This window comes from Notamacropus eugenii, chromosome 5 (assembly GCF_028372415.1).
Source record: "Notamacropus eugenii isolate mMacEug1 chromosome 5, mMacEug1.pri_v2, whole genome shotgun sequence".
NCBI lineage: Eukaryota > Metazoa > Chordata > Mammalia > Diprotodontia > Macropodidae > Notamacropus > Notamacropus eugenii.
The window spans coordinates 323,775,094-323,791,618 of record NC_092876.1 but is presented as its reverse complement, the minus strand read 5'-3'; the positions used below and the strand labels follow the sequence as shown (position 1 = coordinate 323,791,618).

At 36.4% G+C, this 16,525-nt stretch overlaps 1 protein-coding gene across 1 annotated transcript in view; it reads right to left on the bottom strand.

Moving 5' to 3' along the window:
* The window catches only part of FAM168B (family with sequence similarity 168 member B), a 49,287-nt gene that overhangs the window by 18,955 nt on the left and 13,807 nt on the right, over positions 1-16,525 (bottom strand). Inside the window, exon 3 of the mRNA XM_072613485.1 lies at positions 12,811-12,894. Coding sequence (XP_072469586.1) covers positions 12,811-12,894 — 84 coding nt within the window. The remainder of the gene's footprint in view (positions 1-12,810; positions 12,895-16,525) is intronic.

Here is a 16,525-nt window from a genome sequence, read left to right as displayed (position 1 = left end):
AAACTTGATATTCTTTTAATTTTAGTTTCTCTTAAACTGCTACACTTTTAAATCCATTTGCTAGAATCTGTATTTTTTTTACTTGAAGAGGGGATGAGAGATGGAGGAACAGATTTAGAACAGGAAAGGAACTCACAGGTCATTAAATCCAAATCCCTCATTCTTTATGAGGAAACTGAGGTCCAGTGAGGTCACAGAGTAAGAGAGCCATGATCTAAACCCATGTCCTCTCACTACTGAATACAGCAGCCCATTAGCAGTATTTTGCTTACCCCACTCTGCATCAATTCATGAGTTTTACAAAATTTCTCTGAATTCTTCCTATCTATACTTTCTTATGTCACAAAAATATTCCATTACATTCATATACAGCATGAAGTAATGGATAGGGAGACTACTGCAAAGACAAAAAGACCTGAGCTCAAGTCCTACCTCTGACACTTATCTCTGTGAACCAGGACAGTTCCTTTAACCTCTCAGCACTCCAAGACATCCTCAAGGCAATAAATTGCAGAGAAGGTGCCAACCTGCACTGGTGGAAGAAGATTCCTTACCACAGGTACCTATACCAATGAAATCACAGATTCTATCCTTATCCCCTCCCCCTTATATACCACAATTTCCCCAGCTATTCCCCAATCAATAGGCACCTATACTTTGTGTCCAGTCTGTTGATGTAAATATATATGAATTCTACATCTGTTTCTGACTTTCTTGGGGCATATATTCTCTGGGAATACATACACACATACATATATATGTATGTATATTCTCTGGGTAACAGAGTTTGAGCATTTAATAATTTTTCTGCCACTATTCCAAACTGTGACTAAAACAGCCCAAATTCATAGCACCACTAACAACACACTGGCATTTCCATAGCTTCTCTAATGCTGAACATGTCCTTTCAAAATCATCATTGTCAATTTGGAAAGTATGATGAAATCTCATACCTTTTTCCAATGTCCAGTTCTTTTATCATTAGTAACTTGAAGCATCTTTTCAGATGGTTGCTTGAGCACATTTCTCCTGAAAACTATCTGTTTTTATCCTACTGGAGGAATGGCTCTTGGTCCTACATATTTATGTGAACACCCTACAAATCTTGGCTACAACTTTGTATATATGGCAAATTTATATATATGAATAAATGCTCATGTCTGACAATGCTCTTCTGCATCTAAAAGAATAGCACTTTTCTGCCAAAAGAATTAAGCATAAATCCCTATCACTCAGTATTGGTCACTACATTATCAAACTTCAAAGTCTTTCAATGTTTTTATTTACATTATTGTGATCTTTCTGTAAATTTTACTGTGAATTCTGCTTATTTTACTCTGCATCAGAGAGGTCAAACTTTACAAACCACTGTGATTTCTTTATATGCATTATTTCTTGTTCTTGTTCAGTTGTTTCAGTCATGTCTGATTCTTTGAGAACCCATTTGGGGTTTTCTTGGCATGAAACGAGGGGTTTGCCATTTCCTTCTCTAGCTCATTTTATAGATGAGGAAACTGACGCAAACAGGGTTAAGTGACTTGCTCAGGGTCACAAAGCTAGTCTCTAAGGCTGGATTTTAATTAAGATCTTACTAACCCTAAGCCTGATATTCTTATCTACTGTGCCACATAGCTACCCCTCTGCATCATTTCTTACAGTGCAATAATTAGTGTTTTGTAACAAAATGTTCAGCAATTCCTCAAGTGATGGACAACTATTGCCCTTCCATTTTTAAAAGTATTACATATAAAGAATTTCTCTAAATACCTTTTTGCAAATATTAGACCTCACTCTCTGTCTTCGACCAAGTTAAGAGTCTACCCTTGGTGGTAGCATTTCTGGATGACAGGGTATGTGCAAATTAGCAGCTTTCCTAGTATAATTCCACTATGAATACCTGAATAGTTGGGGCAACTCAAAAGCTCCACCAACAGTGCATTACTATGCCTATATTCTCACAGTTTATTTCATTGTACTGAAAATTTCCTATTTACCTTTCCTAGTATCCTTAGCACTTTAGCACCATGCCTGGCATATATAAACTGCTTTTTTGACTGAGTACTGACTACAGCGCAGCACAAAGTATTAAATTTGCCATCAGTAAAAACTGGACCTTAAACTAGCCTCTGCAATGTCATCCTGGGTAAGTCACTGACCCTTTCTGAGTTTCAATTTGCTTATCAATAAAATGTTGATAATAGCTCCTGACTCCTGGGCTTGTTGAGGGCATTTAGGGAAGACAGTGTACATAATATACTTTGGAAATGCCAAAGTTCTATAAATGGTAGCTATCAACATTATTTAACTGAATCCTAGACTAATTATAATCCAAAGCAAAACAAAAAAAAATTCTAATGAAATATTTCAGATATTGCATGAAAAGCTCACTTTATTCATTTTTAAAATTGTTTTCCAATAAAGAAACAAAAAATCTGTGATACCATGTTTATATCAAAGACAATGAACACTCACTCTATAATACTGTATGTGAATAGGCTCCTTTCTTCTTTATGCTACCCAAAAATATCATAAGGTACAAGTAATTGCTGAGAATCTTCAAATATTAGTTATATTAACTTGAACTTGTACGTTATATATAAAATGTTAGTGTACATGTGTATAATATGTAAGCATATTATTACATGCATGCATACATACGTATGTATATTTTCTTTCTCAATGGAATTTTTTTGAGGGCAATAATTATATTCTTATTTTTCTTACCTCTTTCCTAAATATGAGTAGTATAAGGCAATGTATACAGGACATGCATAATACTAGTTGCTAGTGCTTTTTATGATATTTATGAAAGACTTAAATCTGAAGAGACACCTACTTTTTCAACATGACACAGCCAACATCATGCTTTCAAAATGTATCCAAATACCAGTTTTTAGTTAACTATTTTATGCCATTTCTTTTTAAAAAAATACTTGGGAAATATTATTATAAGAATGAGATGGGAGAAAATAACTTTCTTACAGCTTTTAGCACGTTTATTATCATAAACAATGTATGAATGAACAAAGGAACTATTTTTTGGTCTACACTATCAGATTATCTACTAACAAAAATTAAAAAAATTAAAATTAAAAAAGATTACCTACTACCACCTGTGACAACCAATTTATAACATAAGCTGAGTTTAGTGAAATTAGAATTCTATTTGAAATACTGATGGCATAAGTCAAGGAGATACAAAGAGAGGACTATCCTGGGTAGGCCTTTAAGAGGTACAGAAGAAAAAATATTTGCCAACATATGTGTGGAAATTAGAAAACTTCCTACAGTAGGAATATGCAATGTTGCAGATGTAGTACCAGGAAGTACTGGAAATACCACATGGCATCACTCTGTGTGGTATTACCATTCCCTGATCCTTAGGGGCAGCATTCCCAAGTAAGTGAACTTCCTCTGTGAACTACTCCTCCAATCTATTCTGTTACCACTAGAGATGCTTCTAGCATCCATTCACGACAAATACATGGGATACAACAAAATAGTGATGATGATAGCTAGCATCTATATTGTGCTTTAAGGTCTGCAAAGCACCAAACTGATTATCTCATTTGATTCTTACAACCCTGTTCAGTATGTCATCCCCATTTTACAGATGAGGATACTAAGTCTAAGGGAGGTTAAGTAACTAGCCCAGGGTCATCTCTAAGGTGGGATTTGAATTCAGGTCTTGCTAACACCAAGTCTTAAGCTCTTAAGCATGGAACCTCAGAGCTGCAAAACTGACAGGGACACCACTCAAAGTTGGACACTTCAACCTTTTTACATCTAAGAATTTACCTTTAACAACATTCCTGAATATAACCACAAAAAAATAAATCTTATTCTGCCATTGTAAACAAACTGAAAGCTGTTAAGTGTGAAACAAGTCTAGAAAAGATGCAAAAGAAATGAATCAGAGAGGTAACTCTTACAGATCACAGTGTGAAAAATAGAAGCTACATACAAAGATTCAGAACTATAATGTTATATTGCTAGTGCTACATTACAAAGCTATATATTTAGTGAAAGCACAATGAAGAAAGAGAAAGAATATTGAGAACGTACATATAATACCCAAATTACATATAAAGACAACCAGGTTAAGAAAAGTTGTTCAAATACTGTACATTCAAATCTTGAAATATGCTACTTTTTCTTAAGCATTCTGGCATAATTCAGTTCTCACTGCAGTATTCCACTGTTATCTATCATCTTTAACAATGTATAATGTAGGTATGCCTTTCAGTGGTATGTGTTATAACCCATTAAAATATGAAGAAGAAACACTTTCTTGGAAGAGAGTCCTTGAAGCTGTATATTCTCTACTGAAAAAAATATTTTCTTATAACCAACAACAAATACAGTTGAAACTTATACAGAGTGGCTCAAAAGGCTAAATGAAGTTGAAAGCTATTAGAGCAAAACCTCACTAAGACTTTTGGGGGACCTTGTATTTCTATAACCTTTCATCAACTATATGACTAAAGATGTGATGTTATTAAAAAAAAATTTGTGAAAAACTGCTTGATGCCATGTATTTATGAAAGATATACTCAAAATGTGCAAAACTCATAAAGATATTTTTAGAGATAGGAAAGCAAACATGTGCAATAATTACTATTCCCCTTCTATCTGCAGTTGGTATTTTTGGTAAGAATACTATCTCTGACTTTCTCCAGTTATTTAATATCTTCCTCTCATTCAGATATCCTGAAAAATCAATCCCCAAAAGCTTTCAAAACCATGTCGCTTTCACCATGGCTCTTTCTTTTCTTTTCTGTATATCTGTCGTGGCCAGATCTTTTGCCAGTCATTTCTTAAGTGACATTTCTACTTCCTCAGATAGCACATCAAGGACGGAGTTGCAGACAATCTAAACACCATGGTTCCACTACCATCAGTGACAAAAACCGATTACTACTATAGAAACACTAGTGATCTGTTTGCTGTTGCTTTCTAAATCTCTTATACCCTTTTCCAGTTTAATATACAAATACTCATGGAATGAAATGATTTATTTGAGTTTTGTTTGGATACCACACTCATAGAATGAATAACATCCAGAGGAAGGTATGAGTTCATGCCATAAGAAAACCAAATGAAGGAACTGGGAGTGTTTACCCTAGAAAAGAAATAGCATGGGGGAAATAATAGCTGTCTTCAAATATTCGCAGTGTTGTCACGTAGAAGAGGGACTATGTTTTGTTCTGCTTGGCTTTAAAGGGAAAAACTCAAAGCTTCTGGTGGAAGTTGGGAAGTCACTTAGGTTTGGTGTAAGGAAAATTTCCCCGAAATTAAAGCTATGTAAAAGTAGAATGGCCTGCCTCAGAGGTAATAGGTTGCCCCTCACTGGAAGTCTTCAAACAAAGGCTAGAAAACCACTTGAAAGAGATTCTTGTTCACATATAAGTTGTACTTTGAGGTCCCTCTTAACACTGAAAGTTTGTGATTCTGTATCATAAACAATGTACCAAACTGGTTTTCCTCTCCACTGCTCTTCATTGTCTTATGAATTGATATTGCTCCTAATAATTCACCAATCTTTTTCTGTAACATTTTGCAGATGAGTTTATGTGCTAAACTGGCATTGTTCCTGGCTGCTGTTTCTCCATTTGGCATTCTTGTAATAATGTTTGCTTACATCAACTAAACTTTTGTAGAAAATACAAAAGGAAATATTGATAATTGGAGCCACTGTCATTTCCTTTCTCCTTGTCTCACTTTTTAAAGTAAATAACTTATCCAAACAGGTCAAATTGAGGCTGTTGTAATTACACTGGTTTTTTCCCCTCATTTTATCCTTACTTCTAGTTTGCTTTTATCTTTTACCTTTGCATTAACTGATGATCCAATTGCATAGCTAATTTAGAAAATAACCCTCTATCAGTAACTAATGGTTACTATTACATAAAAATGAAAATGACTACGTTATTTTCTGCTACTCACGTTCAGTACTTTCTCTGTTCTTAAGTATTCATGACATACAGACATAAAGCTTATGAGAAGTCTACAAGATTTTGTTCTCTCTGGGATTAATCACAAGACATTTTCCAAAACATTCCTTACTTTAATCTTTGTAATAAAGTCACCAGATATCAATGTATATATGCTTCTTTAGTTTGGAGGAGCTCCTTTAGTTCTCCATAGAATTTCTCTACCTCTTCTTACTCTCAAATGGTACACATATTATAATTATCTTCAGGTAGTCATTTCGCTTTCTGTCTTAGCATATTTTATAAATTAAAAAATATTCAAACAACTAGAGTCTATTCTTTGCAAGATGTACAACGCAGATCAACAGAGAAAGAGTAGATCAACATCTACTACTTGGTTTAAGAAGACTAAAATAAAATAACTGATTTGTCATATAACCATACAAAGTTTGCCCAATTTTTCCCTTTTCCTTAACTAGATTTTCCCTAAATTACCTAAAATTTACCTATGCCACAATAACCAGTAATTCAAAATATCCTCCTGCCAACACAAATGTGCTAAAAGTTTACTATTAAGAAAAATCTGTATCTTTCAACCTCAATTTTAAATGAACTTTAAAGAAAGCAACAAGTAATGAAAAACAGGAAAATAGAATTCTAATATACAATTTATCAGCTAGAGAATTTTGCTAGTGTTAAGGTTTTATACAAGCAATGCTTTATAATGAAAGTGACTCTAACAAAAAAAAATTTATCTAAGTAAACATTCCTGAAAATATGATGACTTTAATTTAGTCCAAGAGAAATGAATTTCCCAAATAATAGGTTTAAATTTAATCTCTCTTGGGTAACTAGCTAATTAAAAGAACAGTAAGACCACTGCTCTTCCAGACAGTCAACACTATAATGGAAGGGACAGGATCAAATTTAGCTCATATCCAGGAAATTCCTTGTATATAAAAGGTAATAGATATTTAAATATAAATTATGTTACTAAGAAGGCTAACTTCTAGAGATCTGTGCAAGAGGCTAAAAAGCTTATACGTTGGGGAAAAAATTAATGTACTACGTTTAGTTGACAAGTTTAAAGAAAAATAATTCTGAGAAAAAATTTGTCCTCAAATGTAAATTTTCCTCAAAGCAAAAGCCACCACATTCACTTCAACACATAAGAAAATACTTTGATAAAAAAAACTAGTAAATCATTTTCTACCTCAGTCACTATATACAGTATATCCAACCACCTGAAGACTAATTTTGCCTGTCATGCAGTTTTAAAGCCTAGACTGTTTCATGAAAGACAAACATGGATCCCCTTATACAACTCCTTTCCCTTCCCAACAAGAGTACATCTTTTAACATTTAAGTGTTAGAATTTAGCATTTGTTCAAGTAATCTCCTTTAATCTTTAGTTCCACATTGCTCCAGAAAATCAGTTATGTCTTACTGATGATCCACAGAAATCCTGAAACCATTAAAAAAAATCTGAGTTCGCAGAAATAAATATTAATTCCCTATAAGCTACTACTGTACCTAAAAATCAACACTTCTATTTCACATATATACTTCCATACTTAAAGGGTTTATCATCTTATCATTACTCCCTCCAATGATAAAAACCACAAACCAGGTATAATTTAGCATATGGTTTTTGAGCAATGAAGATTTCCAAGTTTAGCGTATTTGGTCATTGAACAACAGATATATAGTCCAACCAATCAACAAGTCTTATGAAAAATTATATATTCTTCAGGAAAAGTAGCACTATTAATAATAATATATAATATTATATGATAATAATATTAGACTATTAATAAGTCTAATTAAATTCCAAGGGCTTTTAATCAATATTATCATTTTTTCCCCTTATTCTTTCCTTTCAGAGCAGAATGAATAGTTCATATGTAACTGAATTTAACTAACAATTAGTAAGTACTTACTAAGTACAAGAAGAGAGGCGGGGGGGGGGGGGGGGGGGGGAAGCCAAGATGGCGGAGTAGAAACACACAAATACGCTAGCTCCGAACCCACGGCCCATGAAATATCTGTAGAAAAGAGCTGCCAATAAATTCGGGAGCAGGAGAAGCCACATAACAGCGGAGCAGACAAGATTTCTGTTCCAGAGAGCCTGAAAACCTCTCGCAAAACGTTCTTTGCGCCGCAGACTGGGAGCCGAGAACAGCCCTGCCGCGGCTGCCCGGTGCCGAGAGGAGCAGATCCGAGCAGGCTTCAGAGACAGAATCTCCAGCAGCCGCGCAGGTCCCTCCACCCACAGGTGACAGGGGTCGGTGAGAAGGTCTCTTTGGCGGGTCAAGAGGGGAGTGGGGAGCCCCCATGACTCAGGCGGCCCCCTCGGGAGGCACCAGCGGAGGTGGGAGCAGACCGGGGCTCCCCAAGCAGGTGGGAGCCTGGATCCATTGTTGAAGGTCTCCACATAAACCCCCTGAGGGAACTGAGCCCTGAGTGGCGGCCCTACCCCCACCTGAGCACCTGAACATAATCTCACACTGAATAGCAGCCCTGCCCCTGCCCAAAACCCTGAGGCTGGGAAGTAGCATTTGAGTCTCAGACCCCAAGCGCTGGCTGGGAGGATCTGGAGGCGAGGTGGGTGTGAGGAGAATATTCAGAGGTCAAGTCACGGGCTGGGAAAATGCCCAGAAAAGGGAAAAAAACCAAGACTATAGAGGGTTACTTTCTTGGTTAGCAGGTTTCTCCTCCCCTCCTTTCTGATGAGGAAGAGCGGTGCTCACCATCAGGGAAAGACTCGGAAGTCAGGACTTCTATATCCCAGCCCACTCAATGGGATCAGCCTGGGAAAAGCTCAAAAAGAGCTCAGAAAATTTTGAAAATTATGTTAGAGAGGTGGAGGAAAAGCTGGGAAGAGCAATAAAAGACTTGCAAGCAAAGTATGAACAGCAGATCAGCACCCTGCTAAAGGAGACCCAAAAAAATGCTGAAGAAAATAACACCCTGAAAAATAGGCTAACTCAATTGGCAAAGGAGGTTCAAGAAGTCAATGAGGAGAAGAATGCTTTCAAAAGCAGAATTAGCCAAATGGAAAAGGAGGTTCAAAAGCTCACTGAAGAAAACAGTTTTTTCAAAATTAGAATGGCACAGATGGAGGCTAATGACTTTAGGAGAAACCAAGAAATCACAAAACAAAACCAGAAGAATGAAAAAATGGAAGATAATGTGAAATATCTCATTGGAAAAACAACTGACCTGGAAAATAGATCCAGGAGAGACAATTTAAAAATTATGGGACTACCTGAAAGCCATGATCAAAAAAAGAGCCTAGACATCATCTTTCATGAAATTATCAAGGAAAACTGCCCTGAGATTCTAGAACCAGAGGGCAAAATAAATATTCAAGGAATCCACAGAACACTGCCTGAAAGAGATCCAAAAAGAGAAACTCCTAGGAACATTGTGGCCAAATTCCAGAGTTCCCAGGTCAAGGAGAAAATATTGCAAGCAGCTAGAAAGAAACAATTCAAGTACTGTGGAAATACAATCAGGATAACACAAGATCTAGCAGCCTCTACATTAAGGGATTGAAGGGCATGGAATAGGATATTCCAGAAGTCAAAGGAACTAGGACTAAAACCAAGAATCACCTACCCAGCAAAACTGAGTATAATACTTCAGGGGAAAAATTGGTCTTTCAATGAAATAGAGGACTTCCAAGCATTCTTGATGAAAAGACCCGAGCTAAAAAGAAAATTTGACTTTCAAACACAAGAATGAAGAGAAGCATGAAAAGGTAAACAGCAAAGAGAAGTCATAAGGGACTTATAAAAGTTGAACTGTTTACATTCCTACATGGAAAGACAATATTTGTAACTCTTGAAACTATTCAGTATCTGGGTACTGGGTGGGATTACACACACACACACACATGCACACACGCACACACACATAGAGACAGAATGCACAGAGTGAACTGAATAGGATGGGATCATATCTTAAAAAAAATGAAATCAAGCAGTGAGAGAGAAATATATGGGAGGAGAAAGGGAGAAATGGAATGGGGCAAATTATCTCTCATAAAAGAGGCAAGCAAAAGACTTTTTTAGTATGGGGAAAAAGAGAGGAGGTGAGAGAAAAACATGAAGTTTACTCTCATCACATTCCCCTAAAGGAAGGAATAAAATGCACACTCATTTTGGTATGAAAACCTATCTTACAATACAGGAAAGTGGGGGATAAGGGGATAAACAGGGTGGGGGGGACGATGGAAGGGAGGGCATGGGGAGGAGGGTGCAATTTGAGGTCGACACTCACGGGGAGGGACAGGATCAAAAGAGAGAATAGAAGTAATTGGGGGCAGGATAGGATGGAGGGAAATATAGTTAGTCTTATACAACACGACTATTATGGAAGTCATTTGCAAAACTACACAGATTTGGCCTATATTGAATTGCTTGCCTTCCAAAGGGAGGGTGTGGGGAGGGAGGGAGGAAAAGAAGTTGGAACTCAAAGTTTTAGGAATAACTGTCGAGTACTGTTCTTGCCACTAGGAAATAAGAAATACAGGTAAAGGGGTATAGAAAGTTATTTGGCCCAACAGGACAGAGGAGAGGATGGAGACAAGGGCAGAGAGGAATGATGGAGGAGAGAGCGGAGTGGTGATGGGGGCAATTGGAATGCTCGGTGTTTTGGGGTGGGGGAAGGGGACAAGGGGGGAGAAAATTTGGAGCCCAAAAATTCTGTGAAAATGAATGTTAAAAGTTAAATAAATAAATAAATTAAAATTTAAAAAAAAAAAAAAAACAGAGAGGCAGCATGATGTAGTAGAAAAATGGTCTCTGACTCAGAAAGACCTGTTTTCAGCTCTGGACTTTGATCCTTAATGATTATGACCTTGGGTAAATCTCTTAACCTTTCAGTGTACTTACATAATTCTCTAAGACTCTAAATTGCAAGACAGCTGTCAATCTACCTTGACTGAGGGAGGAAGTCACTCAGCATTCCCAAAACCAATGACATCACAAGTTCAAATTTTTTTTAAAAAGTAGAATAGAATGTACAATACTGGGGCTACAAAGATAAATAAGACACAGTTCTAGCCAGTACCTACTCATGAATAATTGGAATACAAAACAGAATAGGATTATGTGCAATAAAGAGGTTCTAAGTGCTACGGAAAATTCAAAGAAAGGTCATTTCTTGGGAGAGTAATTAATATAGGAAAAATGATCAACTACATAGGTTAAAAATCATAAATCTACAATGGCTGGGCTTTTTTTTAATGGAAACTACCAATAATTACTTCGAAGTTTTGATATTCCTCCTTTCATGGGTCAACAAGCCTGGTACAAGGAAACAAGTCTTTATTCCTTGGTCCCAGACAACCCATTTACCCCAGTGGGCATCTTTATATACTACATACAATTTCTGAAAGAACATTGAAGTTAGAATTCTATTTATTCCATTTCCTTTACATATATACATACACAAACATACATAAATATATTTATATGTAAAGGTACATACGTATTATGTACTGGAGACTCAGTTTCCCTATTTCACTCAGGCTAGAAGTACAGTAGTCACTCATAGCCCCAACTCCACTGAAAATCAGGACAGAAGCTTTGATCTACTCCAATTCCAGCCTAGGCCAGGTTGCTCCTTTGTAGGCAGATTTGCAAACCTCTATTTCCAAGAACTCACTATACTGATAACAGACTTAGTGTGGAAGTTTTAGCCCCAATGAAGGTCAGAACTTCTGAACTCAAGTGATCTACCTACCAGCCTCAGTGTCTCTGTAAGGACTACGAGCCTTCACCACTACATATGGCATCAAATACATTCTAAAAAATAAAACAACTTAGAAGAAAATCAGGAAATTGGGGGGGAGGGGGAAATCTTTGTAAAAACCTTCTCTGGTTAAGGTCTCATTTCTAAGATACATAGGGAACTGATTCAAATCTCTAAGAATAAGCCATTCCCAGTGGTCAAAGAACATTAATGGGCAGTTCTCAGAGGAAGAAATCCATTCCTTTGCCATATAAAAAAATTCTCTATATCACTAATGATTATAGAAATGAAAACAAATTAAAACAACTCTGAGGTACTACTGTACTCATCAAATTGGCAAAGCTGACAAAAGTGGAAAATTACAAATGTTGGAAAGGCTATGGGAAAGCAGGTATATTGGTGAACTGTTGGTCAACAAGGAAAATCTCCCATTCAGAAATGCCTTTGTAAAATACTGTAAAATACCCAAGAAGGTACAAAAGGTGCAAAAGTCTTCAGTTACAACACAAGTTTCTAAAACCCGAAACATATTTTCAAAACAGAGAAAGATATGGAAAATAAAACCTTATATTCAAAACCAATTTCTTTTAACAATAGAGAGAGGGTACTCCAATACAGGTATCACAGGGCAATAGTTTACACATGTAAATGTAACTATTTCTATTTAGGTTTAATGCAGAGCAGCTGGGCCTGGAGCCAGGAAGACTAGAGTTCAAATGTGGTCTCAGATATTTGCTAGCTGTGTGATCCTGGGCAAGTTACTGTGTACCTCAATTTCCTTAACTGTAAAATGAGGATAATGAGAGGACTCACTTCTCAGGGTTCTTAAGAAAATGAGGTATCTGGTGAAGTATTTTAGGGGGGGGGGGGGGGAGAGACACAGAGGGAGAGAAGGAAGGAAGAAGGGAGGGAGGGAGGGAGAGTTTTGTCTCTCTATATATGCTAACTTGTTAATGCTGTTCCTAGTTACTAGACTGAAGCTTGCTATCAAGCCAACATTAGGAACACCTGAACTATATACTTTTATATTAACTCTCTCAAAATTTCCCACTCTCTCAATTCTCTTATTGATACACATTATTTAAAATTGCTAACAACAATTCATCTATATACGTACCTGTTTGGAATGTAGGATTTGCTCCAGGGTACATATTAGGGGAATAGGCAGGAGCAGCTGCTGCATAGCCCATTGGGAAGCCAGCTGAGAGAAAAAAAAAAATTTCATGATTATTCTCTGAAATAATACTGTTTTACAACCTGGATCGCCACAAGTACTTAAAACAATATTAAAATTCACAACCAAAATGGCTGACTCACTTGTAAAGTCAGCACAAATAGAACATGCCAGCAGACAATGTCTCCTCTTGTCTTTTTTCAAAATTGTAATGGGTCATGTTCAGAATGATGTCTGAAAGCCCATGATTAAATACACGTACCTTTTGAAGAAATGAGAGGTGGCATGGTATAGTGGACAGAAAACTGGCTTTGGGGATAAAAGACTTAGGTTCAAGTCCTGCCTGTCCCATCTAATAGGTATATGACTTGATGCAATTCCTGTCATCTCTCAGTGTCCAGACAAAATTCTTCTCAAAGACTTTAAGTTGCAAAAAAGGAACCACAGGTCCAGTTGACAGCTGAAGACTAAAGGCATGACACTAAAGGCATCTCTTAAGGTCGACAAAAAAGGTTATGACAAACTGCTAGGGTTTGGTGGTTCAGCAAGCCCCAAATGTACCTAACTTTAATATCATCCAGATAAATTTATCAAACTTAGCAACAAAACTTGAAAGACACTGTCAAATAACTTGATGAAGATAGTTTCTGTACATAGTATCTTAGTACACCAATCAAAAAATAAAATAGGATTAGCTTTTAGATGACTTGAATTTGTCATTCAGATAATCCCACATTATTTTCTACAATACTCACAAGCTATATGTTTAATAATATATTCCAGATTTTTACTGGATATCAACAATAAATTTCAGGGTTTGAGTTTCTATAGTTTACCCTCTCCTTAATAACTGGAATGAACAACTGTCAATCTCCAGCCTTCAGGGAACATTCCCTTTCTTCACAGTTTCTCAAATATATTATATAGCAGCCCTAAAATCACTTTCTTTGTTCCTTTTAATTGAAAGATAACTACTCAGGAAACCTGAACTCCTGTATGAGTTTATTTTACTTGTTGCCCATTATATTATTGTCCTTGATGAAGAAAATTCAAGTTAGTCAACAATTATTACATAAGACACCTCTGTGAAGCAATGAATAGATGTAAATATGAATAAGATACAGTCCTTGACCTAAAGATTTCAATAGTATAGTAACAAGAGATAAACCATGAATAATTATGACAGAATATTCCCATATTAGAAGGAGATGATTAAAAAAGGCAGGCAGAGTGCTGGTTCCGCCATTTACTACTTGTGTGACCTTGGTAAAGTAATTTACCCTCTCTGGTCCTCGGTTTCCTCTTCTGTAAAATAAGGGAGTTGGACAAAATAACCTCTAAGTTTCCTTGAAATCAATGATCCAATGAGAACATTCAAGGTATATAGGATGAGAACAAATATTCAAAGGCAGGAAAGGGAATGTCAAGTTCAGAAGTCCAATTTGGAAGGATTATAGAACACATGAAAAAAAAACCAGTGTGAGATTGCTAGAAAGTTGAAATCAAAACAAGTTTTGAAAGGATCTTGAATGTCTCCAAAAAAGAAGTCAGCTAGAAAGATCAATCAGAAAGCTACTGAATAATAAATGAAATAGAGTATTGATAATAATTATCCACACCACATTGACATAGTGTTTAAAGTTACTTTTCTTAAAACTAAACTATTCAGTGGGATAGTCCAATATTATTATCCCTGTTTTTCAGATGGAGAAACTGAGACTCAAATAAATCAACGATGTAGCCAGTAAAATTTCAGTTGATGACAGAACATGAACTCAGTCTTCTGACTTTAAGCACAGTATGTGTGTCTGATCTGCAGTAAAAGCAGCAATATAGCAAGATATGGATTTGGGAAATATCTCAGAGGTAGGATCAACAGATGTGACAACAAACTGGGCAGCTTGGAGGTAGCAGATAGAACCTTGGGCCCATTCAGAAGACCTGAGTTCAAATCAAGCCTCAGACAATTACTAGCTTTATAACCCTGGGGGCAAGTTACTTAACCTTTGTCTTCTCAGTTTCCTCAACTGTAAAACGAGGATCATAATAGCCTCTGTTTCCTAGGGTTGTGGCAAGGATCAAATTTGATAATAATTATAAGCACTTAGCATAGTGCCTGGCACAAAGTAGGTGTTATTATAAATTCTGGCAATTGTTAGTATCATCATCATCATTCAACTGGATATGAACTATGGCAGAATGGAAAGATTTTTCAAGTTTGGATAACAAGGAGAATGGTGGAACTACTAATAAATGATGAAAGTAAAATAGCTAAATAGTGTTGCTTTCTTTTACTACTCTTTCTTATGTCATCTGCTCCAACCAGTATGTCACTCCTTTGTTTTCTTCTTAGCCCAAATAGAATATGTAAAAAACCCATTTTTTTTTGAGGTCATCAGAAGTTTTTAGTCACTTCCATTCATGTAGGGCTTTAGCCTCCCTGAATCTGTTCCTTCTTGTCCATACCACTTTTCTGTGTTTGTCCTCCTCATGTGACCCATGTGTAATTTTCATGTAGCCCCTGGTTTCTTAAAATTGCTCACCCTTTAGTCTGTCAGGATTTTGTATAGTTGCAAAATTGAAATTTCATTTTTTAGACTTTCATCCCTTAAGTTATATTTATTACTTTTAAAATCTCTAGCTATAAGGTCATACATATTTTTTCTCCCTATTTTTTGGAATCTGTTTTAGCAAAGTCTAGGTACACATCCAATTAAGTGTAACATTTCCTTCCTTGGCTATTACAAATTCTAAACTAAGTTATTTTCCCCTGCCAGTATTATATCACTAACCCAATTCTTTTAATCTCAATTAAATGTAAAATAATCGTTCCTATCTTTGCCTTTTCTATCTTCTTGGAGATGGAAGATGCAATCAGATATGTTAATAATTTATCAGACACTCTGCTTTTAGAAGAGTAAGATTTACAGCAAGTCTACCAGGGAGTAAAGTCTTCTATTACTAAAATCTTGCCCCTGGTGCCACTTTGGTAATTTGCATTAGGAAAGTATCAATGACATCCCTATTTGGTTAGGCAATTCATAATATAAACCTAAATAATAATATTATTTCTTTTTCTTTCTTTTATCCTCACTCAAATGCTTTCCAAATCTCTGCACTTTTAGAGGAGACAGGGTGTTAAGAGATAGGAAGAGCCAGAGGATTTGAGTTGAGCTTCAACTTGCTATCTACTAGATATATGATCTTGAGCAAATCACTTAAAACTATCCCTGTATCAGTTTTCTTATCTATAAAATAGGGATGATATTTATAAAATCTACCAAACAAGGTTATTGTGAGGATGAAATAATAAGACTACTCTGTAAATGAAAATACATTCTATGAATTATCATTATCATCCTCCTCCTCATCATTATTCAGTACTTTTCCTCCTTTCCAGTGTAAAGGTAAGGGAATTTGAAGATCCTCCCCTTAATAAGCCCATGTGACCTGCTTTGAGTCTGGCCCACCCCACAGCCTGAGTCACATGGAGCTCATGGTGGGAGGAGCTTATCCAACAGGTGGAACACGAAGAGAGAGTGAAGCAGAGCAGCTAGTGTGAGTGAGAGAGGAAGAAATTTTGCATGGGGGAGCTTATTTATGGGGAGGCCTGAGGGAGGGAAGGCTTGGGGATGGCGGTGTTTCCTATGTTAGTGAT